The 25,337-nt window shown below is 46.8% G+C and overlaps 1 protein-coding gene across 5 annotated transcripts in view; it reads left to right on the top strand.

Annotated features, from left to right (window-relative positions):
- Positions 1-25,337, top strand: part of Arhgap25 (Rho GTPase activating protein 25) — a 97,849-nt gene that overhangs the window by 48,168 nt on the left and 24,344 nt on the right. For 4 of the 5 annotated variants that reach the window (XM_027428727.2, XM_027428726.2, XM_027428725.2 and 1 more), the window contains 3 exons: positions 6,742-6,941; positions 12,703-12,790; positions 16,704-16,820. In XM_027428727.2, coding sequence (XP_027284528.1) covers positions 6,759-6,941; positions 12,703-12,790; positions 16,704-16,820 — 388 coding nt within the window. In that variant the 5' untranslated portion in view covers positions 6,742-6,758. Of the gene's footprint in view, positions 1-6,263; positions 6,592-6,741; positions 6,942-12,702; positions 12,791-16,703; positions 16,821-25,337 lie in introns of those variants that run through there. The other variant, XM_027428731.1, reaches the window with a different exon arrangement.

Genomic DNA, 25,337 nt, shown 5'->3' on the forward strand with positions numbered 1-25,337 from the left:
GAAACTGTTTATATGCAATGCTTGAGGCAGCTTGGGTGGGGGCCAGGGGGTGTCCTTGGCTTGAGTCTGTCACCCAAAGTTCACATATTGGGAATTTAGTCTACAGTGCAGCAGTGTTTAAAGGTGGAGCCTCACAAGAAGTGATTATGTCACATAGACTCTCCTTCTGAATGGAGAGATGCCATTATCTGGGGAATAGGCTGTTGCAGAAGGACTCCAACCAGCTCTTCCACGCCTGTTCCTTCCTCTAGCCCTCTCACCATGGGACATTGTAGCTCAAAGGCTGGCGCCATGTGTGGCCTTCAGAATTGGAAGGAAATTACTCAGCTCCCAGTGTTCTGTTAAGTAGCAGAGACTAACCAAGACCAGGAGCTTCCTGTGGTTGGTCCTCATGCTTTGCTCCTGCCCAGTCATGGTTGTCTCTGTCCTCAGCACACTTTCTTTTTTTTTTTTTTTTTTTTTTTTTTTTTTGGTTTTTCAAGACAGGGTTTCTCTGTGTAGCTTTGGAGCCTATCCTGGCACTTGCTCTGGAGACCAAGCTGGCCTCGAACTCACAGAGATCTGCCTGCCTCTGTCTCTCGAGTGCTGGGATTAAAGGTGTGCGTCACCAATGCCCGGCCCTCAGCACACTTTCTTACTTTGATTTGTAATGTGGGCAGTTTTCTTCACCACAGGATGCCACTCCTTTCTGGTCTTGTTGCCTGAGCATGGTTAGTTGGCTTTAAAATCAGGTTTCCAGAAGCCAGAGGTAATTACTTCAGCTCTCTGATCTTCAGACCCTTGTCTTGAAAATGGAGGTCGTGTTTAGGTACTGCCTAAGGAAGAGCGGGTGTGGGAATGGCAATTATGGAGACTATGGAGGACTGCGCCAGAGCAGGTGCTTGGGAGGACGTGGTACGTGTTAAGTAACTGGCAGTTCATTATTACTGGAGTAAGCATCAGTCCTTGTACTGGGGCAGTGAACATACCTAGATGTCCCACAAATAGGAAGATTTGCCATTGTTTGTTACAAATATGAATTCCCTTGATGACAATCAAGGGATGTCAGCGCAGCCTCTTCTAGGCTATATGTCTCTCTCACCATGTAACACTCTCACTGCGTGGCACTCTTACCGCGTGGCACTCACGCGTGACCTGAGGGAAGCTGTGCATTCTCCTCTCGTATGACAGATTGTATCCATAGCCTCCAGTGATGGCTGGTCCCCTTTGTGCCAGCTGCTGCTGTGTGCAGCCCTGTTGACTTGTGAAGATCCACCACTTCATTTTTCTGATGTGAGGTTTTCATGTTGGTTAACTTTTTCCTTCTAGCTTCTCTTGACCCAGACCCTTAACTGCCAAAACCCAGAACTCTGTGGTGGTTGGAAGCTAAGCATTCTTGTTGTCTAACTCCACCCCCACCCCACACACAGATTGCTCCTGTAAATGGGTCTTGAGGCTCTGAGGGCTTCTTGATGCAGGGAGGAACATGGTCTAGGATCTGACACTGACCTGCTGCCTGTCAAGGGCTCAACAGTGTGGGCTGTATGAGCAGAGGGAAGGCTAGCTTTCCTGAGCCTCACAGACACTCCTGGCTCCTCCTTGTTCATTCTGTACTTGGCCTGTCCATCCACTCTTCAGTTGCATCTCAGTGTGTCCTTTCCTACTAGCATCATCCTAATCCAGACCCACCTGTCACATCCGGGATACTGTGCGGTGTCCTGGTAGCCTTCTACTTCCACCTCTCTGCCTCTCTTATCCCTTACTCGTCTGAGTCTGTCGTCTCATTTGACATTAAATCAACTACGTATTTACAATAATCATGTTCACAACTCTAGCCTCTTTTCAATTCTTGGTTTGTTATTTTGTTTGTTTGTTTGGGTTTCTCAAAGTCACAGAGATCTGCCTCTCAAGTGCTGGTCAATTCTTGTGTTTTAAAGGTAGGAGCTAGCTGAGATACGCCCATTCTCATTGTGGGTTAATCACCCACAGAGTGCCCCTGACACTTACAGTCTCACAAGAAACATGCCATTGAGTAGACTGAGACTCGGCCATGGCCACTGTTACAGAAGCTGTGTACCCCTCTCCCTCCTCCTGCCTGTTCTCCACTGGGATCCAGGATCCAGGATGGGCAAGGACAAGCACAGAAGCAGCATCCTTGTCCTCTTACACTGCTAGCAGAGAGGGAGACAGGGCAAGAAAACTACCAGGCGAGGTAACAAATGCTGCACTACGTATGTGCCCCTGGTGAAGAGGGGGCAGGGTTAAAAAACTGCCAAGTTTAGCTGTTGGGTCATGGAGGCATGGCCTGATGTGAGTCTCAAAGGGTGAGCAAGAACTTCTTTTTCTTTTCTTTTCTTTTCTTTTCTTTTTTTGTATTTGATGTACCAACTCTTTATTTTATTTTGTTAGTTCAAATTAGGAACAAGCTTGCTTCAGATGTCAATCCCTTCTCCCTCTCCCTCCCCCCCCAACATCCCACCTGCCCCTAGCCATCCCCCCTCCACTCCCCAGGCAGGGTAAGGCCCTCAAAAGGGGCAAGAACTTCTTAAGAGGAAATTCATGCAATGATGACACTACCCTGACCTTGGATGTGTAGGAAGAACAGAAAATGTGTAGAAAGCCACAAAGACCCCAGGTTCATGGGCAGGGTGTTTACATTTGATCCTCTAGGAGAGGTGTTGAGGCTCCTGGGAGATTTGTGGTCAGGAGACAAACATAGTCTGTGCCTAAGAAGGGTCACAGCATCAGCAATCTCGTCTGTACTGACTGCAGGAGCCGTAGCCTATTAGGTCAGTCATAGAGACAGTCATAGAATGCCAGTTATCAAGGCCAGTGAAAGTGGGCAGGCTGGGGTATTTTGTGAATACAAGACAGGAATGGTAGATGGTGTGAAGTGGGGTGGGGTAAGTTTGACTACCAGTGAGTGAACTTAAGAATTTCCCTGGTGCCTGTAAGCAGCCGGGTGATGGGTCTGCAACTCAATAGAGCAGAATGGAGGGGCATGGAAGGAATTCTCCTCCCCTTTCTAGTCCATTCAGACCGGTTTTCATGGTGATGCAAGATCACTGTGAGAAAACGACTGTTTCTCCCAGCTTTCCATCCTGGTGAACCTCCTCCCCACACCCACAGGCCCCTAAAGCAGAGCCTTGACCCCTAAAGCAGGGCGACAGGAGAGCACATAGTAGAGATACTTAGAAGGTGGGCCCTAGGAAAGTTTGTGGTTATTTTTCAGGTCAGTGGGTCAGCAGATGGGAGACGAAGAGGAAGTGACAGTGTTTCCGAGGCAACTTCTCTGCTCATACTTCCTTCTTTAATTTTCTCTTGTTCCAACTGGGGGCAAAAATAAGCTAACTTCTGTGCAGAAATAAAACCCTGGGTACGCCGTGCATCTTCTATATCTCATCTCTCACTGCAGATGAAAATTCAGCATGGACAATCAAATTGCAGAACATACTTATTTTTTTTATGGTCCCTCCCATGCCCCCGGCCTCATTCAGTAACATGAAATGGGTCCCTTTTCCCTTTCAGAAGAAAGTTGTAGCCTCACTTTACACCTAAGGTCACTTCTCTGGGCCTACTAGTCCATTGGCTACTGTGTACTTGAAATATGGCTGATGAAAATGTATTTTTACTTAATCCTATTTATTAATGCATTTAACTGCCTGCAGCCACTTACACTGATTGCTGTATCGTCTAGCACAGTGCAAGCTGGGGACTTGGTCTTCTTCTCTCTACTAGAATGAGGGTGGCCTCATTGAAACTGTCACCCTGCTCTTTCAGGGAATTCTACAAACACCGAGTATCTGTGTTCTCACTCTCCTTCCCTTGTCCCCTGGAGCCTGCTCTGAAGCCCATGCCTACCTCGTTCATACCTCCTCCCTGAGGGGCACACTTGCCATGGGTGTGAAGACCAGCTAACAGCAAAGCTTGTCACCATGGCCATGTTCACTACAAGGAATTAACCATTGACAATAGCAGATCACCTCCAAAGAGGGGCTGTTCAAAGAAGTAATGAAGAATTTTAGTCAGAGCCAAGGCCCACCAGGCTGCTTCCTCATACTGGTACCATCCATAAGAGGCCTGCCTGATGACCAGGACTGGGGGCTAAGACAGGGCAGGGAGCTCCTCTGCTCAGTTGCTGGCTCACCATGCCCCAAGCTGTCACTGTCTCCCAGTACTGGGATTGACTTCCGGCTTGTCACACATCCTCCCTGCCTTTCCTAGGCCATTCTTCAGGGCACAGATGTTTTTAAGGGTGATCATTTGGGGCTTGGTTATTGTTTTTCACCCTAAAGAATCATGAAATTCCTCCAGAACTAAGTATACAAGAATGCACTAGCACTGGGTTTCATGTTAATCAAACCCTCCAATCTACAGCACCTTCACCTTTTTGGGTTCTCCTGATTCCTGTCTCATTTCTGGATGCTTCTGAGATCTTCCACGTCTTTTGCCTCTAGAAGTGATCCTAATAAGGTCTGTGGGGTTCTGGGAGTGGCTCAAGAGAGCTAAGTCCTCACAGACACCGTATGGCCTTTGCCTGATTTTTTCTCTTTCCATGTTGGTTCCATTTGGTCCTATGGAGGCTCCTCATTACTCTGCTGCAAGAAAGGGATCCTCTTCCATATCTGATGTTACTTTAGATGGGCAGCCACGAGTTGCACTGGAACGGCCTTACACTGAGGCCATTACAGCAGGAGAGAATGCCCATCGCTGCCCTCTTCCATCCTCTTCAAAACGTTTGTGTGTGAATGACTTTCACTTTGGTCCATGTGTGCCTTCTTCCTGGTATAGATGAGTCTTTTCAAGATACACTCCTACATAGATAGACACAATGCTGCACAGAGTCTCCAGTCTTTCACCCAGGTCCACTCCTTCTCATTACTCCATGACCAGAACCTGTTCATCATCTGTACCACCCAGGTGGTTCTTTTGATCAGCTCCAGAGAAAGACTCTGGGAATGAGCAGATAGCTGGGAAGAAAGATTGGAAGGAAAGTTTTTTGTTGTTGTTAGGGTGTCAAGACACACTGATACAAAGCAATCTCTTTACAAACCAAATGGGCATCGAGCTGAAAAGTTATCTTCCACAGCCACTGACTGTATGCTCTCCTGTGTTGATGACTTTCCAGTGGAAGGCTCAATCAAACATGTGTTGCAACTCCTCCAGTTCCCTAGTGGGAGTAAAGGGATGAAGCTGTAGCGCAAGTGTCTTCTAGGAGCTCAGAGTGATCGCAGGGTTGAAGGGGGCAGAGTCCTGTGCACTCTGCACTGTAGCACTCTGCTTTATTCAGGTGATACAGTCAGCGGAGCAAAGACTGCCGTTCTGTGTAAAGTTCTGGTGTTTAGAAGGATGCTGAGAATGTGAATAAAGGCCGAGAGCCATGGGACCAGGGGAGATAGGTGAGCAGGAATCAAATGCAACAGGGAGAAGCCAGCAGTTAAATGCACTAAAGACAGGAATGGGTGAAATCAGGAGGGCTGAGCCTGAAGTGAGAGAGAAGCCGAGGATGCTCTTAAAGATATTCTCCGTCCGTATAGTTAGATGTAGTCACCATTGACAAAAAATAAGAGTGACATATACTTAACTAAAGGCATGCTAAAGGGTTTCTGGGTGTTGTTTGTTTAATTTTCACAATTCCACATCCAAAGGACTATCAACAACCCAGTTTAGCTAGTACAGACACCGGGGCTTGGAGAAATCTCAGCTAAAAACTAGGAAAGGACAGTTCTCTAGTCAGGTAAGGAAAAATGATGAGAATAGACTTGATAACTCGGCCATACTGTTGATGTCTCAATGCTAACTAAAGGGGAAATGAGCTAGAGACGTGCTTCAGCAGTAGTGCCCAGCACAGACACGGGTGTGGGCAAGTCTAGAACAGCAGCATAAGGACAGGCTCCAAGGAGCAGAGGCTGACTGTAAGGTCACTGCGGGTTGGCTAGAGAAGAAAAGAGGCAGGTGTTAGAAGAAAGGGTTGGCTGGAAGCCCGCAGGGTGGGTGGGTCACTTTGGTGGTACAGGAAGGAAGGAAGGAGATAGTTGTTCTGGGTGGGAGTCACCATGGAGGCACAGATGAAGACCCGATCAAATGACAGGCAGAACTCTGTAGGAAGCCAAAAGCCAATGGTAGCCTGCAGTGGGTGGAGGGGTCTGGCTTCATGTCCCACTTCTGCTTCTGTTAGTGGTGACATTCTGACCAGAAGCTTAAGACCAAGGTATCAACCAAAGCCCCCGGCCCAGCAAAGTGATGTAAACACAGTGGGCAGATGACCAGAGGGCACATGATGACACTTGGCCAGAAACTTGAGGAGATGCCAAGTCCTTGGGTGCTGGCGTGGGGATACAGTCTGTTGGAGAGACTGTGAGGGGCTGTGGGGTCCAAGCTACAGGCTGGCTCCTCAGAGGGTCCATGGAGGAAAAGCAGGCAGCTTCTGGTGGTCTGTGCAGCCGTGTGGACACAGAGCAGGGCATTATTTTGTCCTCTGTCAGACACTACTCCCACGCAGGAAAAGGAAGCACCTTCTGTCAGATGCTGTGGCCACTTCCTCTTCAGAGGCCCCAGCCAATCTCCGCTTTGCAGCTCGCAGGGCCGGAGGCAGCTGGACTGCAGGCACTGGTTGGTTTGGGCTCTTTTTAGGGGTAGGGCCCAGCTCCTCTCTGGGGTGTGTGTGGGGGGACAACAGGGCTTCCTCTCAGCCCCCCGCCCCCCACCCCACTCCCTGCTTCAAGTCCCTCAGTCAGACTGCCTGTCTGTTCTTCTCTATAGCTCGGTCAAGGAGTGTGATGACTGGGGAGCAGATGGCGGCTTTTCACCCACCAACCACCCCCAACCCCCTGGAAAGGCCAATTAAGATGGGCTGGCTGAAGAAACAGAGGTCCATCGTGAAAAACTGGCAGCAGCGGTACTTCGTGCTCAGAGCTCAGCACCTCTACTATTACAAGGACGAAGAGGACTCAAAGGCACAGGTACCTGCTGGGTGTGTGTCCTTGCTTCAGGCCCAGAGGAGCTGGGCAGGGGCTCACTGGCTGCTTTCACTCCTATAGGCCTCCTCAGTGGGGCCAGATACCTCCACCTGGGTGGTGCTGTTGCCTTGCCATAGATTTTCTCTGTGTGTCACACTCAGGAGTGTGAAGGCAGCAGAAATGTCCCCACTAGCACAGCAGGGTTCCTAGCGCACCCCAAGTCCAGTCCCACACTATAATGGTGACACTGAGATGGCAACCCATCTTGGTATCTCAGGGGAACTGATTTGGGGGCTTGTTGCTGTTGCTGGCCAATAAATAGGTATTGAACAGCTATTGTGTTTAACGCCTAATACATTCATGCGTAAACACTCTCACACCCTTTAACCATTGTAGACACGTGATTAAAGTAGATCAGTGATTAAAGCAGGGGAAAGAGGACAAGTGCAGACTGACTTCACACAGGTGGTGGCAATGCTAGGGAGAGAGGGTTTCTAGGGGCATCTCTGGGACAAGAGCCTCCTGGGCGAGGGAGCGGCCACACACAGACTAGAGGAGCATGTGTGACCTGGGTAGGAAGCACCAGGGGTTCCGGGTAGCAGGAACAGAACCAGTGCTGAGAACTAGAGGGGAAGAGGTCAGAGAAGTGAGGGCCGGGCTGTAGGTTTAGGGGGCAGGCTATGAGTGTCACGGCAGGATTCTGAACTGGGAGGTAGTCTGTAGCTTGCTGTACACGGATGGTTCTGTGCATCCTAAAGCAGACTGGAGCTTGAGTCAGGAGCACAGGTAGTATAGATAGTGGTTGGGGTGCTAGGAGAGAGATTTGGGCTGAAGGTCAGTGGTCAGAGTCAGGGTATTGAGAGCAGAGGGACAGCATCGCACTTGAGGGTGAGGCTATGTCTTCAAAACGGCTTATCCTCATCGTCAGGTCTGTGTCTTCTCCCTGTCCCCTCTATTCTGACGCTCACAGTGGGGAGTGAGAGTGTGACAAGCCACCATTAGCCATGACTATGGGATCTCGAGTATCAACTGAGGTCTCTAGCACCCAAGACTGCAGCATATCTGATGAGGGAAGCAGGGTGAAGGGCTTTACTAGAACGTGTTAGAGAAAATTCTACAAAAATTAGGAAGGCAAAGATAAGATATGTATAGATTTGGGGGTGGCTAAGTAGGTGAACGGACAAGCAGATGGGTGGAACCAAAATGAAACAGCCACCGGGACTCCGCCTCGCCAGGCTTTTTCGGACATCTGTGTGTGGTGACTGGACTTCCTGTTCTTTATAAACAACACAGACCTTGTCAAGTCTAGCAAATACGGGACAAGATCACGGTGGCTGGTGCATCAGACTAATGTGAGAACCCTCTGGGAGGCAATGCCGCTTCGGCCACCCCAAGCCCACCGAAAGGTCCGCTGGGTAGTGGCTGTCTTGGTGAAATGTGGGAAGGGGGTGGTGCCTCCCACGGAGTACTGAGCTCTTTTTCCTGGGACTGCAATTATCTGCACCTTTTCTGGATCCCCTTCTTTGTTTAAAATGAGGCAGTGCTGCCTGGCCTGTGCTTGTCACATGATCTAATAATAAAAAGCACACGTGAAAACCTGCTTTGTAAAAACAAACTAGTGACAAGGGTAGCATAGTCATGCGTGATTCCTGGCTTCTTCCCTGTGTGAGAAGCTCACCTCATGGTTTCTCGTGATTAAATTGACCAGAGATGAGTAGGCAATTATGTCCTAAGTCCGCAAGGACAGTTTATTACAAAATCTGTGAATATGGTAATCAGACCAAGAGGCCAAGTGAGGAAACAGCACAACCCCTACCAAGTGGCTGCAAAAAAAAAAAAAAAAAAAAAAAAAAAAAAAAAAAAAAAAAAAAAAAAGGCTGCTGCTAAAACAACACACTCATTTCAGGTCTAAAAAACACAGATTGTTTGTAGGGATAGAATGGTTATTCCTGTTTTTTTTTTTTTTTCTTTTTTAGTTTTTCGAGACAGGGTTTCCCTGTGTAGTTTTGGAGCCTATCCTGGCACTCATTCTGTAGACCAGGCTGGCCTCGAACTCACGGAGATCCACCTGCCTCTGTCTCTCCAGTGCTGGGATTAAAGGCGTGCACCACCAATGCCTGGCCAATTCCTTGTTAAGGATCTATTTTTACTGTGTGTTGCTTTGCATATTTGATTATAAAAGCTCTAATTGTGCACAGTAGGAAATTTAGATCATCAGAAAAACACAAATACAAAATTATTCACAATTCCCTTCAAGAAATAGCTGTCTAAATCCAGCATTCCCTGTCCACAGATACTTAGAAAGTTTTCCCAAAGTGTGAAATAGGGATATCGTTTAATAAAGGTGACAATATGTCACAAATATTATTCCTTTAGTGTTGAATATTATTCTACAATACACTCAATAATCATGGCAAATAATAGATTGTATAAATGTTATGAAATTTAAGGTACTTTGTTGTTGTTGCTTCAAGACAGGGTTGCTCTATGTATCCCTGGATGTCCTGGAACTCTTTCTGTAAACCAGGCTGGCCTTGGACTCAACAGAGTTCCATCTGCCTCTGCCTCCCAAGTGCTGGGATTAAAGGCATGTGCCACTACTGCCTGGCAAACGTTCTAAATTAAAAAAATTCTTACTGTTGGAAATATAACTGATGGTCACATTATTATCTCAAACCACAGATTGGTGGGTGTTCTGCAATCTCTGTGCAATCTCCATCATTTCATTCAAATAAACATCATTTTTATTCAGTGTTCTACTAGCTACACTATCATTTGTAACACTTTGGGCATTCCTGGAACTATCTAGAAAATGAACTGAAGTTATAGTTACAGGTTAGGTTCTTGAAAACAAGTAATACTCTATTTCCACATTCCAGAATGTAAGTAAAGACTTAAATGGGAAACACCCATTTGCAAAAATGCAGAAGAAACAGCAGCTGTCTGCATGGGCAGAGGGGAGCTGTTTTTTTTTTTTTAAAGCAACAAGGATGGCTTATTTCAAAATTAAAAATCAGTGCATGAAAAGACTTTAATCAATGGGAAGCTCTATGTGCGTATTTAGTAAACAAATGTTCTTAATATTTCAAGTATTCTTCCAAAACTGTAAGAAAAATTCAAACAAATCAGTAGAAAAAAAATGACCAAATTTACCAAAGAAATGCAATGCCCAATAGACGTCTATTAAAACTTTGATCTCGGTAGTAATCAGTGTTATACAACGGTCATTGATGATCCACCATGTCCTCTTGCTAACACAGGGAAAGTGTTCTAGATGGTGGCAGGTGAAGCTAGGAAACAGGGACTGCACACAGCTGGTGGAAATGTGTGGCACCCACACATTATAGAAAACCTGTGTCCCAAATGCCCCAGTGCTGGAATTTAGCCTAACAGGCCTGTCAGTGGTATGCTAGTAAATGTATAACAACGGACTCCCTGATGGCAAAATTTGTGTAGAACTTGCCAGTTTCTGTGGTGTAAATATTCGTTTCATGATTGATTCAAAGTACCACATGAGGGCTGGAGAGGCTGCCCAGCAGTGAAGAGTACTGGCTGCTCTACCAGAGGACTCAAGTTCGATTCCCAGAACATATGTGGTGGCTCATAACTGTCTGTAACTCCAAGCCCTCTTATGCTTACACAAGCACCAGGTATGTAAGTGGTACACAGCCATACATTCAGGATAAACACCCATACACATAGAATAAAATTATAATTTAAAAAAACCAAAGTGCCACATGGTGTCACTGAAAACAGAGTTGAGAAGATTTGCAATAGCACAGTGTTACATAAAATTTCTACTACAGGGATAAATCACACCACAGGCCTAATAGAAAGAACAGGAAATGACAAGCTTGGGGAAACATTGTCTCTTTCTTTTCTTGCTTTTTAATTATGCAGGGGGCGAGGAGGAGGTATGTGCACATGAGTGCAGGAGTCCAAGGAGGCCCCCGAGGTTTCAGGTTTCCTGGAGCTGAAGTTATGGGCCACTGTGCTGGGGACCAAAATTGTGTCCTTTAGAAGAGAAGTAGCCACTCTTAACTGCTGAGCCACTTCAGGCCTGCATTATTTCTTTGAACACGAAATCATTTACCATATACTCATGTAGTGTAAGTTTTAGGGATGGCTGTGCTTAGTACCTGGCACACACAGCTTCTGAATGTGTCCCCATCTGCACTCTGGCTTTGCCCCATCTCCACCCAGAATCCATCCAGGACAACTGGCACAGCTAGTGACAGGGCCCTTCTTCCTCTTCACTGTGCCACCTTTATCTTCTGGGGTGTCTTCCTCTGACCACCCTCCTGGATGTTTATGATGTCCAAGGGTCTCCCTGCACAGTAGGAGGGAGGATCTGCGGGTACTGTGGATGCCCAGTGTGAATGACTTGAATTCTGTTGCTTCTCTGAGACAGGTCTGTAAGTCTGGTTAGGAAATCCTGACCAGGAATTCTGATTCTCGCTGTCCAGTGTTCAAGTCATCATTTCCTGTTTAGTGTGACTTGTGGTCTTAGGCCAGCTAATCAGCCTCTTGAAGCCTTGTTTCCTCACCTCTCCAGCCAGGAGAACAGTCTTTCTTATGAATTCCATTTGGAGCAGTGAGCAGGGTTTGGCACCTGGCAGTTGCTCAACAGATTATACATATATGTAGTAACACTAGTACTTTGTCCTTACAATTTGGTGATGAAGTGGTTTGGGGTATCAAGTGACAGTTCAGAGAGGTACTCTGAGAGTGACTTCCCTTCCTGGTGGCATTCCTTCCTGTATAAAAACGACATGGCTTTTTCCTCTGGAGCCGCACTAATTCAAACTAGCACAGCAGCCATGTGACATAAGGATTGTGTGGTGAGACAGGTGGTCTCCCGACAGTGAGGACCTGCAGGTGACAGCACCGAAGACTGCAGAGGGATTGATTGCAGAGCTCTACTTTATGGACAGGAAGCTTTTCCTCCTCCTGCCATCTATCTACCTCTTCCCACATCCCTGCCTCCTCCTCTCCCTCCCCCCTCCTCCCTCACACTTCTCTCCCTCCATTTTTTCCTTTTTTGATTTTTTCTTTTTTTGGTTGTTCAAGACAGGGTTTCTCTATGTAGCTTTGGAGCCTATCCTGGCACTCGCTCTGTAGACCAGGCTGGCCTCGAACTCACAGAGATCCACCTGCCCTTGCCTCCCAAGTGCCGGGATTAAAGGCCCAGCCCCCTCCCTCCATCTTGACTTACTTCCTTCTGATTCTTTCTTTTTTTCTCTCAGACATCTTTATTCCTAGACCTCAGGAAGCTTTCTTCTTCCAGGCTTCTGATACTATTTTAGAAATGTCTTAAGCTTCTAATCCTTCACACTTTCACTGCTGCTAGTTTTGTTTAGACTGTTTGGAATAATGACAACTTAGGACCCAATATCCAACCTTGACATGTATATAATTAGGAATAACTAAGTCTAGAGAAATCAGCTTTGTCATTGAGCTCCCAATATAATCTCTTCTGAGTGGTGGGAGTGACAGTCCTTGCCACTCAGGGGCTGTGAGGATCTAATGAACTGCCGTGTGGGAAAGCCCAGTGCGATGCTGAAACATTGTGTGCAATCTGGGTAGAGGTGACTTGGCTCTCTGACAAGGTATCTCCAGTCAGGCCCTTGCCCTGCTTCTCCTAGGCGCTCTGCTTGTCCTCCTTACTCCACTGTTAGCATCTCATTGGTTTTCCTGAATCAGCTGCTTCCCAGGTGAGAAATTGCTGATTGCACAAAAAACCCCACAACCTTTGATCTTTCAGGGCTGCATGTATCTGCCGGGCAGTACAGTCAAAGAACTCGCCACAAACCCCGAAGAAGCTGGGAAATTTGTCTTCGAAGTTATTCCAGGTAGGTAGCCTGCATTTCCACCCCACACCTAGAAGTCAAGGCAATGGTCCATCATTCAACCAAGCTATGAACTCTTCATATAGTTAGCGAGCACATCTAGGTGACTGACTGACTAGCATCAAGGGCATAAGGGACACCCATGACAAGTGGTGCTCAGTTGGTGCAATCCCATGAGCATTTCAGGAGTGCCTGGAGCCAGGAATTGTAGCATGAAGCTCTGGAACGTCACTGTGAAGTCATCATCCATGTTCCCTCACCCAGATTGCAGAATACTACCGTGGCATGACTATACATTGAGCTGTGTGACTCTGCCACTTGAATGGGTTGCAGTGGTAGAATGCCAGTGGTCCTATATGTTCCAACAGGACCTAATGGAAAAAAATGGAATTCTCTTTTGAGAACTTTAAACGTGCCAGCTGCCGCATGACACCTGAGTGTGTATGGTCTGTGTGCTGGAAGGTGCCTGTTCTCCATGAAGAGTATATTAGGAACTAAGGGGAATTTCGCATATACCCTATGCATCTGCCACCTTGGGGATGAATTGCCCTCCCCAATGTCTCCTGCCCTGCCCAGCCAGGAATGTTAGTATTGTATGCTGTCTGCTTTGCGACAGCCCTGATACCCAGTAAAGAAGGTCACAAGACCACTCTGTCTTGCTCACATAGGCAGCCATGTACAAAGGGCCATGGGTGGAGGAGGAAGCATGAGCCGACCTACCCACACCCAAATCCTGACCACACCTCTCACAGTACAGTGGCCCCTCTAATTTCTCCCTGATGTTTCTGATTTGTCTGTAATGAGGACAATGATGACAGTGAGGATTACATGGAGATGTCTGGGTAAAACATGTGGTATGGTGCCTGGTATACAGTAAGTGCCGTGCAAATGTTTGGCATTGGGAACACCTGACAGGAATTATGATGCAGAGAAAACTCCTAATGTCGGCTGACGATTTCCACCAAAGAAAAGGACAATTGAATTTGGGTGATTTTCATGGGTTCTCGCTGGTATTCTAATCTGGAGATCTAGCCCCCTTCCCCCACCATTCCAGTTGCTCCTCCCCATCTAGGAAAGCTCCATTGATTTCTTTCCTGAGTTGTGATTTCTTTAGGATCTCTCTCTCGATGCAACCCCTGGAATACAACCACCCACAACAGTGTTCCCCAGTGTCTGCATTTTCTACTCAGAAAGTTCCATGGAAAACTCCCTGAAAGTGCATTATGGGTTTCTCCATAAACCACCACTCTAGAAGATTGCTCTTTGGGAGGGAAGGGAAGAGGCTGTCCTTATCACTATGTGTACATGTACGTGTACGTCTATGTCTATGTCTATGTCTATGTCTATGTCTATGTCTATGTCTATGTCCATGTCTATGTCTATGTCTATGTATATGTATATATCCTCCTGCTGCAGTTCCTGGATGCTCACCCTGCCTGGCTCTTCCCACTCTCTCCCTCCTCCTTCCCTCTGCCTACTCTGTTCTATCATTCAGTCTCTGTCTTTCCCTGTCTATCTCATTGTCTGTCTCTGTCTCTTCCTGTCACAGAGTATTCTACTTCCACATAAGTGATCATATAGTTTAATCCTAAATTCAGAACCTATGTTCCTGCTGCTATTTCCAAGGCTCTACCCAGCCTATACTAAGCTACATAAAATTTTCAGTTCACCTCTTTGTGAACTGAAGAAGGTCATTTTGCCATTAGAAACAGGATTCCCAATCAAGGGCCTCTCTCTTTGGTGCCCAGGTTCAGGGGTGTGCAGTAGTATGTACTTATAATTATGCCTTTAACTTACAGCAGGCAACTGTTGAGGAGGGCATCCCTCTCTGTCCAACCTTTAGCTTGAGAACACGTGTGGAGTTCTCGTTCTGTTGTGTAACATTTCATTCAGAGTTCATTCATAGCATTTTAGGAGATGCTGTCCTTCATCCAACAGCAAATATGTTGAGCATCTGCTAACAGCTAGTGCTGTCATAGGGCTGGTGGTCAAAGAACAGAGATGGCCACCTGCAACTTACAGTCCAGTCTCACACCAAAGCTGTAGGGTAGCACAGGTGAACTGTATACTCTTCCTGATGGGCCAAAGCAAAGAGAGAACACATTCTGACTGTGGGGGTTGGAAGTAGTTGCTTTGTCATTGATAGTGCAGCAGGCAGAAATTGTGTCACTGAGAACATGGAATTGAGGTCAACTTATGAAGATGGCAACTGAGAATGTTAAGTGTTCAGCTGGAGAAAGCATTTCACAGGACAGGGATGGCCAGGGCAATGTCCCCAAGGCTCCATATGTCAGAGAATTCCAAGTGGACCAATGTGGTCGGGATGAAAAGATTACAGGAATAGGGGAATTCGATAGGCACTTCTTGGCAATTATGAGAAATTGAACGTCTATGCCAGAAGCATCAAAAGCCACTGGGAAGTCCTAAGTGCAGAGACGTGATATGGCTTATGCTTAAAATTCATGTGATTTGAGAGTAAAATGTAAGCCATAGGGATGAGGACAGAGCAGCGATGGATATCAGGGAGGAGACTTGTGCATTAAGGCCATTCAGAAGTAGCAACTGAAGGAAGTGTTTCCCAGTGGGGCTTCTTACAGCAGAACCGAAGGAGTTCCTGGAGCCAGTAAACCAAGATGTATTTTGATGGTACAGCAGACTGAAGTGTGTTCTTGGCAGAGAAGGACAGCAGATAGATTCTGTCCAGCAGGGTGCCCATAGGGATGAGGAGAGCAGCAGCCTTGCCTGGTGTTTGGTTGGGAAGAGAGCTGGCATCTCTGGGCTTTAGTCCTAAAAACTGTAAGCTGATAGTATCACAACTCCCCACTCCATCTCAAAGGGCCCTGTGGTTACTCAGGTAGTTTTTAGTTCTTTCCCGAGCACATTTTCCTTCCCGTTTTACTCCTGGAGATACCCACAAGAAAGGCCTTTAGGGAAAAGAGACAATGGCAAGATGGGTTTAGAATCAGCTCATCCCAAACTGCATTAGAAGGCTTGGTGATGCTAAGTCCAGGGGGCCAGAACCATAGGTGTTAGAAAGCTGGTTTCTGCAGGGAAATCCAGGGCTGGGCCCCTAGGACAGTTGGAATGGGCTCTCTCAGATGACTTGGCGTTGTGGGAAGAGGGGGCTTCAACAGTGTCCAGTGATTGAAGGGAATATTATTATTTTTGTCCCTTCTAACAGCTTTCCAAAGAAAGAAAATTCTCTATCTGCAGATTTCTGCCTGCAAGGAGGTGTAGGAGGATGTTAGGTTCCTTTCTCTTCCTCTCTTCTTTTTTTGCCGCTTCTCCTCATTTTTTTGTCCCTTCCTGTGTCACCTGTCCTCCTTGTCTTTTCCACCATCTTTTGCTCACTGACACATTTAAGCTTTACTCAGTTTAAAGTGAGAATGGTAAACGAGGCTCCATATGCCCCTTAACCAAGTGTTGGAAACCCACCATCTGCAGGCTCTGTGTGATCCCAGCATCCTGTGTCAGGAGACACCAGTTCTATGATAAAGGCACTTTAGTACCCATTATCCCTTTTGCCTGGGGCTTTTGTCCCTTCCAGATCTCTACAGCTGAGCTCAGGCTGTTTTGGGAAGCACCTGCTGTGGGTGTGGAGACTAGAAGTCTCCCTGAATGCTGAGCTGAACCCTGCAGGCACTCTTCCTGTCAGTAGCAAATGGCTTCTGACCTCTGTGGGAACGGCTGTCTGCCAAAGCCCGGGCAACCGTGAGCCCTGTATTCAGTGATTTGTCAATAGAAATATGCCATTGGCTAAAGCCATAAGAGTGGACTGAGATCCGCGGCCACCGAGCAAGGTTAAACAACATTGTTACTTGACTCTCAGGGCTTCACTGAACTAAGAAACCAGGCTCACCCCTGGCTGTGGCTCCTCCCACTCTACGACCTCTCCATGTGCTATTCTTTCCTCTAGCCTCATGTGACCAGAACCGCATGGGACAAGACTCCTACATTCTCATGGCCAGCTCCCAGGTAGAGATGGAGGAGTGGGTTAAGTTCCTCAGGAGAGTTGCTGGCACGCCCTCTGGAGGTAAGGACGGGAACAAACATTTCTGAGCAAGCCTCTTGGGAGGAGGAGGAAGCAGGCTTCAGATGCCATCTCTGTTTGTGCAGTGTTCAGGGGAGAGGATCAGAGAAGCCACTGGCATGGCCAGGTCCTCCGCTGAGTGTGGGGGAAAGAGGCTTCTGGGTATCTCGGCATCCTCCTAGCTCACCTCAAAGAGCCAACTCCAGATCAAATAGAGTCATAGTGAGTTCTTTGCCTTGGGAAGCAAAGGAGTGTGACACCCCAAAGTAGGGCCTTCTCCACTTTGGCTAAAGTACTGTCTCTGAGATGAAGAGGTTGGCTAGCTGATCTGAGTTCCCGGTAGCCTTAACTCTTACTCTGCCATGAGCATGCCCGTTATGGATCTGAGAAGTCTAAGGACAAGATGTACAGCCAAAGCTGGTCAGCACAGAAGGACAGCTGCCCCCCAGGGGGGTCCTCTGCGAGGTCCTATGGATGTGTGGTCCATTCTGAAGCAGCCCTTTCTAGGGTATACAGAGCATTTGAGGCCTGGGCATCCTGGAGATGTTTTCACTCTTGGGCAACAGCCTGACTACAAAAACAAACAAGCAAAACAAACAACAAAAACCTGATGCAAAATATATATGAGACCAACAGATTGCATTTATCACGTTTTCTTAATTTTATAAAAACATAAAGTAACTCAAAAGGGTAAGTTCACAAAAATCCATTTTCTGATATTTTAGAAAAATGAACTACTTGTGTTGACTCCAGGAAAACTATAAACACGGGATTAATTATTGATGTTGTCTCTTATTTTAGAACTCATTTGTGGTAGTGTTCATGGTTAAATATTGATTCGATTTCCCAACAGTTTCTTTCAGAAATTATAGGAATACCAAAATAATTTTACATAAAATTGAAAAGAGTTACTTTAGTGCTTCTTTGTTGCAACTGGGGTTGTGTGTACATATATTTTTTTTTCTGAAAGATAAATGTAGAATGTATGAAATTTTATATGCTTTATAACTTAGTTATTCCATGTTATTATAAAATCTTTTTAAAAGTTCATTTGTTATTTCTGCATGCATGCATGTGTGCATGTGTGTGTGTGTGTGTGTGTGTGTGTGTACTTGTGCGTGTGCACATACATGAATGTGGTGTTTGTGGAGGTCAGAAAACTGTGTCAGATCTCCTGGAGCCATAGCTACAGGCAGTGGTCTGCCTATAGATGCTAGATCCACACTCCAATCCTCTGCAAAGAGAGATGCCCTCTTAACAGCTCAACCATCTCTCTAGTCCCTATCATAGAATCTTATTGAGTTATCCCAAAGATTGTTTTGATACAGAATAGAAATGACACCCAATGATGTTAAGTAGCAGAAAGGGTTGCTGGGCAGAGGCACTGAGGACAGGGACTGCCATGGGACCACAGGGAGCTGGAATTCTATCAGTTTCTCCAGGGCCATGCCTTCACCCACTGACTTTTCTTTGCACACCTGCCTTGTTTCTATCTAGCCAGCATTCCCTCATGCCCACACTTGTCCCACACTTATTCCTATGCCAGCCAACTTTTCTGTGCCTCTCCTGCCAGCACTAGCTCAGCCTCCGCAGCTCCATTGTTAACTCTGGAGAAAGAAACTTCACCTGGCTCAGCTGAGGTCAGGATTCCATCTGGGGACTTGGGTCCTGTGACCTACCAGGAGGAGCCTGGAGAAAGAAGCCACCAGAATAGGAATGTCTCTGCCAAGGCTGTCATTAACATCTACACCAATGCACAGAAAGCTCTATGACCCCATTGGCTGTTTCCCAAGTCGTAAACACAAGCTTTGTTATGGCATCTGTGCCAAGAAGGATTTATTTATTTATTTATTTATTTATTTATTTATTTATTTATTTATTACATATGAAGGCTTGATCCTGTGCTGTTTCCCCCTGGAATGTCTTCACCATGACCTTCCTTAAGCCCTGGACTGCAAGATCAAGAGCCTGCTGAGACATCCTTTTCCCAGTGAAGGGCTTTGGTCGTTGGCAAGGGTCATGGGTGTTACCTAACTTTGCATCTGCTCTGTCTGGAATTTATCTCTGTGCTCTCACTGGTGCCTTCTGCCAGCCTGGATAAGACTTGCCATGTGAGCTGCTGCACTCTGTCCCCATACTCATCGAGCCCCCAGACACCATCCTGAGGAGAAAGCTGAGTTTTAGTCCTGGGGGTTGGGGGAGCACTATGGGCTTCTTTGGGGAACAGTGTTAGCTATGATGACTACTCATTGGACCTGTGTAGCAGTGTCACAGAGTAAAGTAAGGGAAACCAACCCTTGGTGTCATTTACCGAGAATGAAGAGTTCCAATCTCTCCTCTCATACAACAGCAGCCCTCTCTATTTATTGAACAACATAGCAAATACCGAATCAAAAAGGAACAAAGAGCTCCTGTCTTGATCAGTCTTTTCTAGGAGTCTTGCAGGGAGAAAAATGTTTTTAAGGCCCTGCTGACCCAGAGCAGCACATGAAGGCATGGCTGGACAGCATCAGTCTACCTGCATGTGCTTTTCATCCTTTTTGTTGGGACGTTGCCTTGAAGTCCTTGCTGCTTTTAGCAAATGATCTTCAGTCTAATAACCACATCTTACATGCATATTCGTTGTTATGAGGCGGGGCATGACTGAGCCTTGGAGGAGAAATAGGTAGCATGGGACCCCAGGAGTCCAAAGAACAGTAAGATGGATTGGGTTGTTTTTCTTAGAAGTCAGTCTCCACAGACTGGGGACGCGGTCTGTAAGCAGAATGAGTACGTAGTCTAAGTTATCTCAAAGTACAGTATTAACTTGGTTACAGGTGAGGGGAAAGTTTGATTCGTAAAGGCAAGTATCACAGCACTTCCTAGAAAAGTCATTTCATAGACCAAACATGGATTGCAGGCAACAGAGCTTCATTACGTCGCTCATCGATTCTTCCCATGTTAAATGAGGGAACTTCAGACTTGAAAGAGTAGATGGCCACCCCCAGGAGACTATCTGGAGAGGGCCAGGGCCAGAGCCAGGACTCTTTGTATAGTGCTGTCAACGAACTGTCATTGGCTCACAGGATGCACTCCCCAAACTGTGACATCACCAAGACACATTGCCATCTCATTCCAACCCTGCGGCAACTGCATTCTCCATGTATAGCCCGACCACTTCTCATTACCTCCACTCCTCCAATTAGTCAAAAAGAATCCTTCCTGCTCAAAGCCACTGCTGAGCTTGTATATCTGCCCTCTAACAGACGTGCTGATGTCATCTGTCAGAGTGAGCCTGATGACTGTCACATCAACCCCACCCCCAATCTTCCCCACTCTTCCCTTCTCAAAGTAAAAGCTGAAAGTTTTATACTGATTAACAATGCACAATGTTCCCTTAATTACCTTTGACTTTGTTTTCTAGACCTTCTTCCAAGCCCATTCCACTCCAGTATGACCAGCCTTCTCAAACACCAAGGGCATGCCCCTGCCTCAGGGCTCTCTGTTTAGAATCCTTTGCATGGCTTGGTTACTTGTTTGTTTGTTTTTCTTCAGAGTTTTGCTTAAAGATCACCTCATCAATTCCCCTCCTGGTCATTCTGCTTAACATTTGGTAGCTTTCTTCATCTTCTCCAGCCCTCCTTATTCATCTGTTCTTCATTTTTCTCTCCAGCATGTAACCCCTTTCTAACACAATAAATATTTTTTGTTTATTACATAGTCCCCTCATCACTGGGATAAAATCTTCAATTTACATGGCAGGAATTGGTTTTCTCTGTGTATCCCAGGATGGAAACTGTACCTGGCTTGTTAAATGGACTGGCTAAGGAAGAACCCTCCACAGCAGAGTCACTCTGGGTCACTCTCCCAGGCTGTTCTTGCCATTGGCTGATGCCCAGCCAAGAAAAGACTCACTGAAGTGAGTTTCTTCTTCTGGAATTATTTCCCTTGGAGCATGTCAACAGCAAGCCTTGCTGAAGTTCTTTTTGATCCAAAGACATTGTTAGAAAATCCAGAGAAGTATGGAAACTAGCCAGAATGATAGCTGGACCATGAAGAGCTTGCCTTCCATAAGAGGGTGTTCTCTGACACCTGTAACCTGCCTGAGTGTCAACGTTAAATGAGAGAAGACATTCTGGGCAGAACTGACTCCTACTCCTGCTCCTGTCACTGAAGAGGTGGCCTCTAGATCTCCTGGCTTCTCAGATGTCCCTCTTTTCTGACAGGCTCTGAATGGGCCTCATATCTCCTTGGGGAGAAGTTGCTTGGTGTCTTTTCAGCAGGCCAGCTGTTTACAGAGGACTAGCAGGGTAGACAGGCTGTAGCATCCCTGGATGTTGGGGATGTGATCCCAAAATCTTGCCAAGTGAAGCAGGAAAAGAGAACAGAGGCAATCAACTTCTAATAGCTTATTCCAGGCCTCAATTCCAGTGTGTGTGTGTGTGTGTGTGTGTGTGTGTGTGTGTGTGTGTGTGTGTGTGTGTGTGTGTGTGTGTGTGCCTGTATTCACCGGACTCCTCTCCTCTAAGCATGGAGACCACACCCTCAAGTCTTCATGGCGGAATCTGCCTTCTGTCCCCTGGGAACAGGCCGCCCAGGCTGCAGATGGCGTCTCTGCTGACTGCTTTCCCTTGCCCTCTGGGCACTTGCTCATTGGCTCCTGGATACAGGAGTTCTGTGTTTAGTTTCATCCTTCTTTCTGATGCTCCAGTTAGAAGGTAGGTTTCAGTTCCTTTGTTTAGGTTTCTTTGTGTAATTGCCAACACAAGGCTTATGTCATGTAAATATTGACTTACTATAAGCCTCAAGGAGTTTTCCTCTGGTCTTTTATTTCTTTATACCCTTCAGAACATGATTTCACAATCCATAGCACAGTGCAGCTTGTGGGATGTGCCATCCTTTATTTCTGTGTGACCCCATCTTTCTTTCTAAATGAAGCCTGATAGCTTTATCTATTTCTACTAACTCCCTCATCTCCCCTTCCTCCAGCTCCTAAATATAAGACAGACATGTATTTATTCATTTACTCTACAACTCCCTGTTGATCACATGCCAGCACTAGGGAGAAAGACCCACTGATCCTCCCCATGGAGGAGGAGGAGGAAATTACTCTCTCAAGGAACACACAGTCTACTAAAAGACACTAAGGTTAACATTTAAAAACCAAGGGATAATATACAATGATAATTTTGAAAAACAATATGAAGGCCGGGTGTGATCGCTCATACCTATAATTCCAGCACCTAGGGCCTGAGGTAGTAGGATCACTGTGAGTTTGAAGCAGGCCTGGGCTATAGAGTGAGTTCTAAGACAGACTGGGATAGAATGAGAACCTGCTTTAGAAGATAAAAATGAAGAAAAATGCTAGAAGCAAATTTATCTTTGTGAAGGAGACTGAGGCAGGCTTCCCTGAACTAGAAATGACTCACCGAACTCCAACTAGGCAGGGGAGGTGAACAGTCAGAGAAGCAGGAAAAGGAATGGTGTTTATATCAAAAGTAACAGCAGCTGCAAAAGTCTTGAGATAGAAAGGTGAGTGTATGGTGGGGGTCGGGGTGGGGTGAGGGTAGGTGGTAGCGGTAGAGACAGCTGGCGATGGCACTGGTTACTAGGACCAACAGGCATTCATTCAAGGTTCAAGCAAGAAGGTGGTAAAGTCAGATTATATTTAAAAGATCATTCTAGTTGCTGTATGCATCATAGCCTGGGCTGGAGGCCCAGAGAGAAGGCAGTAGACCAGAAATGCAACTGGAGCTGTCATCCAGGCAAGAGTGGATGGGTGGCAGCTTGTACAGGAGTGGGGCAGTGGAGCTGGGAGAATCAAACAGGTTTGCACAGCCTTCTAGAGGTGGCACTGCCAGGACATGAGTGTGAATTCCAGTGGAGGGAGAAGGTAGTCAAAGATGAGTCCTGACTCATGGCTGGGGAAGGGACACTTGGTTGGCAGTGTGACACTGCTCCAGGCCTTCCTGGCAATTCTCTCTTTGACTGTATTGCTGTGATGGTCTCGAGGATGCACAGGGTCAGTTGCAAGAGTCCGTTCCATCTTCTCAATGGGGGCGGGAGCTGGGGGGGCGGGGTGGTGTCGCTGGCTCGATTCACCCAACAGCCTACCTCTGAGATCATTGTCTCAGAAGACCCTGACTGAGCCATGTGTGTCTCTGAAAGCCTTTCCAGGAGACGGTGGGCTGGCTTCATAAAGGCTAAGTGGCATTCTGTGTTCCTGCCAGACAGCTTGATATATGGTGCAATGCTGGTAAACGCTTGCGTGTGGGGTTTTCTTTCTTTTAATCCACCCCTGAGCTGTCCCCTGAATGGCGGCTGACAATTAGCTGCTAAGTAAAAGGAGGCACTTATTTTTATTGTGTTCTGACAGCTTTATGTTTACTCTCTGAAAGGCAAGGGAGCTTCTGGTGTGTAAAGGTGAGTAGGGAAAGTGTTGGGAAAGGGCCGGGCAGGTGCAGACACATCCCCAGGGTTCCGCCCAGGAGTCAGAACCTGAGCAGCCTTTGCAAGCATGTGCTGATCTGGAAGCCAGAGAGGACAGTTAGCTCTCGCAGTGCAGGAAGAGAGTCCAGACTGGCTCCTCCAAGGCAGAGCGCTCCGCAGTCATGCCTCACGTCCCCAGGATGCCGCACTGGGAAATGGGTTGTGGCTTTTCCACCCTGGCGCTCCTCTTTTGCTGGGACTTCAGGAAGAGAGCCCCCAAGCTCCGAAAGAAAGGTATTTCTTTCCTGTTTTATCACTCTTCCACGGTAGGACACTTTTCTCGGCTGCTCTTTGCTCTTGTGTCAGGATAGGGTGTGCAGCTGAAACTGAGCCCTGGGAAACGGTGAAGCTGGCACAGACACTGTGCTGGGGGCTGGCTCGGGGGAGGGGTCCAGAGAAGTTGAGTAGTGACAGAGGAGGGACAGGATAGAGGGGGAGGTCACAGCTGATCTAACCATTTCCACCCCCTGAACCACTCAGGGCCCTGGGGTTTTGTAGCCACTCTGGGAGAAGTCTCTCGGGCTGAGGGTGGAAGATGGATGGACAGGGAGCAGAAGGGGCGGCTCTGTTATCTGTGAGAAGGAGATGCTGCGCTGTCGTGGGGCTACCAGGACAAGGCATCTTCTGTTCAAAGGGTTTGGTCTGAGGACTGGGGTAAACGGAAGTAAGGTGTGAGAAAGGTAGGATGGCATAGTTGGCACTGGAGCACTGTGGGAGAAACACCCGGAGGACCCTCCCTGGTCGTGGACGATGTCCTAAATATTATTACAGTGACTTTGGTGGGTGCTGTGGTATAAAACCCAAGACTTCATGGATGATAGGCAAATGATCTGAGCTATATTCCCATCCCTTAAAAAAAGCTCTCTCTCTCTCTCTCTCTCTCTCTCTCTCTCTCTCTCTCTCTCTCTGTGTGTGTGTGTGTGTGTGTGTGTGTGTGTATGTGTGTGTGTGCACACGTGCATGCATTAAGTGTGTGCACATACATTGAGTGTGTGCACACGCACACAGAGGCCAGAGATCAACCTTGGTTTTTGAGATGTGGTCTCTCACAAACAAGCCTGGGACTCAGGTAGACTAGGCTGGTGACCAGTGAGTCCTGAGATCTGACAGTCTTCACCTCATTTCGACTAAAATGATGATCAGGTCCCGGCACTGGCATCTGCATAGCAAACACTCCCTCCCCCTGCCCACTGAGCTTTCTTCCCAGTTCCCTTTTTTATTTTTAAAGATAGTAGTCTGACTTCTCATTGGCTTTAATAAAAACAGATTAAACTGCTGCACAGAGGGTCCCAGAAAAAAGTATGGTGTTAGGCAAATTTCTAACCTGAGTCTAGCTTCTCAGTTTCCAGCTTTGGATTAGCCCAAGTAAACCAGTCAATTTGAACACTAAAAGATTAGCCAGACCAAAGCCTATACAGTTTAATGAACTGATATACAGTTAGAACTGGCATTCATCAATTGAGAATTTCCTAATCTGAACCCAGCTTATTTTGGTTTGTGATATTTTTAATTGCAAGTTTTTAATAATAAAGTTTTTTGTTTTAAAATAAACCAGTCAATTGCTGTGAAGATCACATTGCATTTAGCAATTATACAATTTACATTGCATATAATGGTTATAATTAATAGGTTGAATTTTATAACTGTTAAGATGGAAGTGCTTTTTCTAATTGCTTGGCTCAGAGTGACAATGAGCTCTGGTGAATGAATTGATTGGACTTCACATTGCTGCCAAGAGCAGAACTATGGAGACCAGGTGCCCTGAAGGAGCAGGCACAGCCTAGGCAGGCCAGAGCAACACCTACCTCACTGTCCTCTTCCTTAACTGGCCTTTCCAGGTTTTGTTCTTAGCCTGCCTCTCTTCTGGTCCCCATATTCAAGCTTTTCCGTGTGTACCTAGAAGCAAAGATAAAGACAAGGGCTGGGTGGTGGTGGCACATGCCTTTAATCCCAGCACTCAGAAGGCAGAGGCAGGCAGATCTCTGTGAGTTCAAGGCTAGCCTGGTATACAAAGTGAACTGCAGGACAGCCAGGGCTGTTATACAGAGAAAC

Source organism: Cricetulus griseus, chromosome 8 (genome assembly GCF_003668045.3).
Source record: "Cricetulus griseus strain 17A/GY chromosome 8, alternate assembly CriGri-PICRH-1.0, whole genome shotgun sequence".
Taxonomy (NCBI): Eukaryota; Metazoa; Chordata; class Mammalia; order Rodentia; family Cricetidae; genus Cricetulus; species Cricetulus griseus.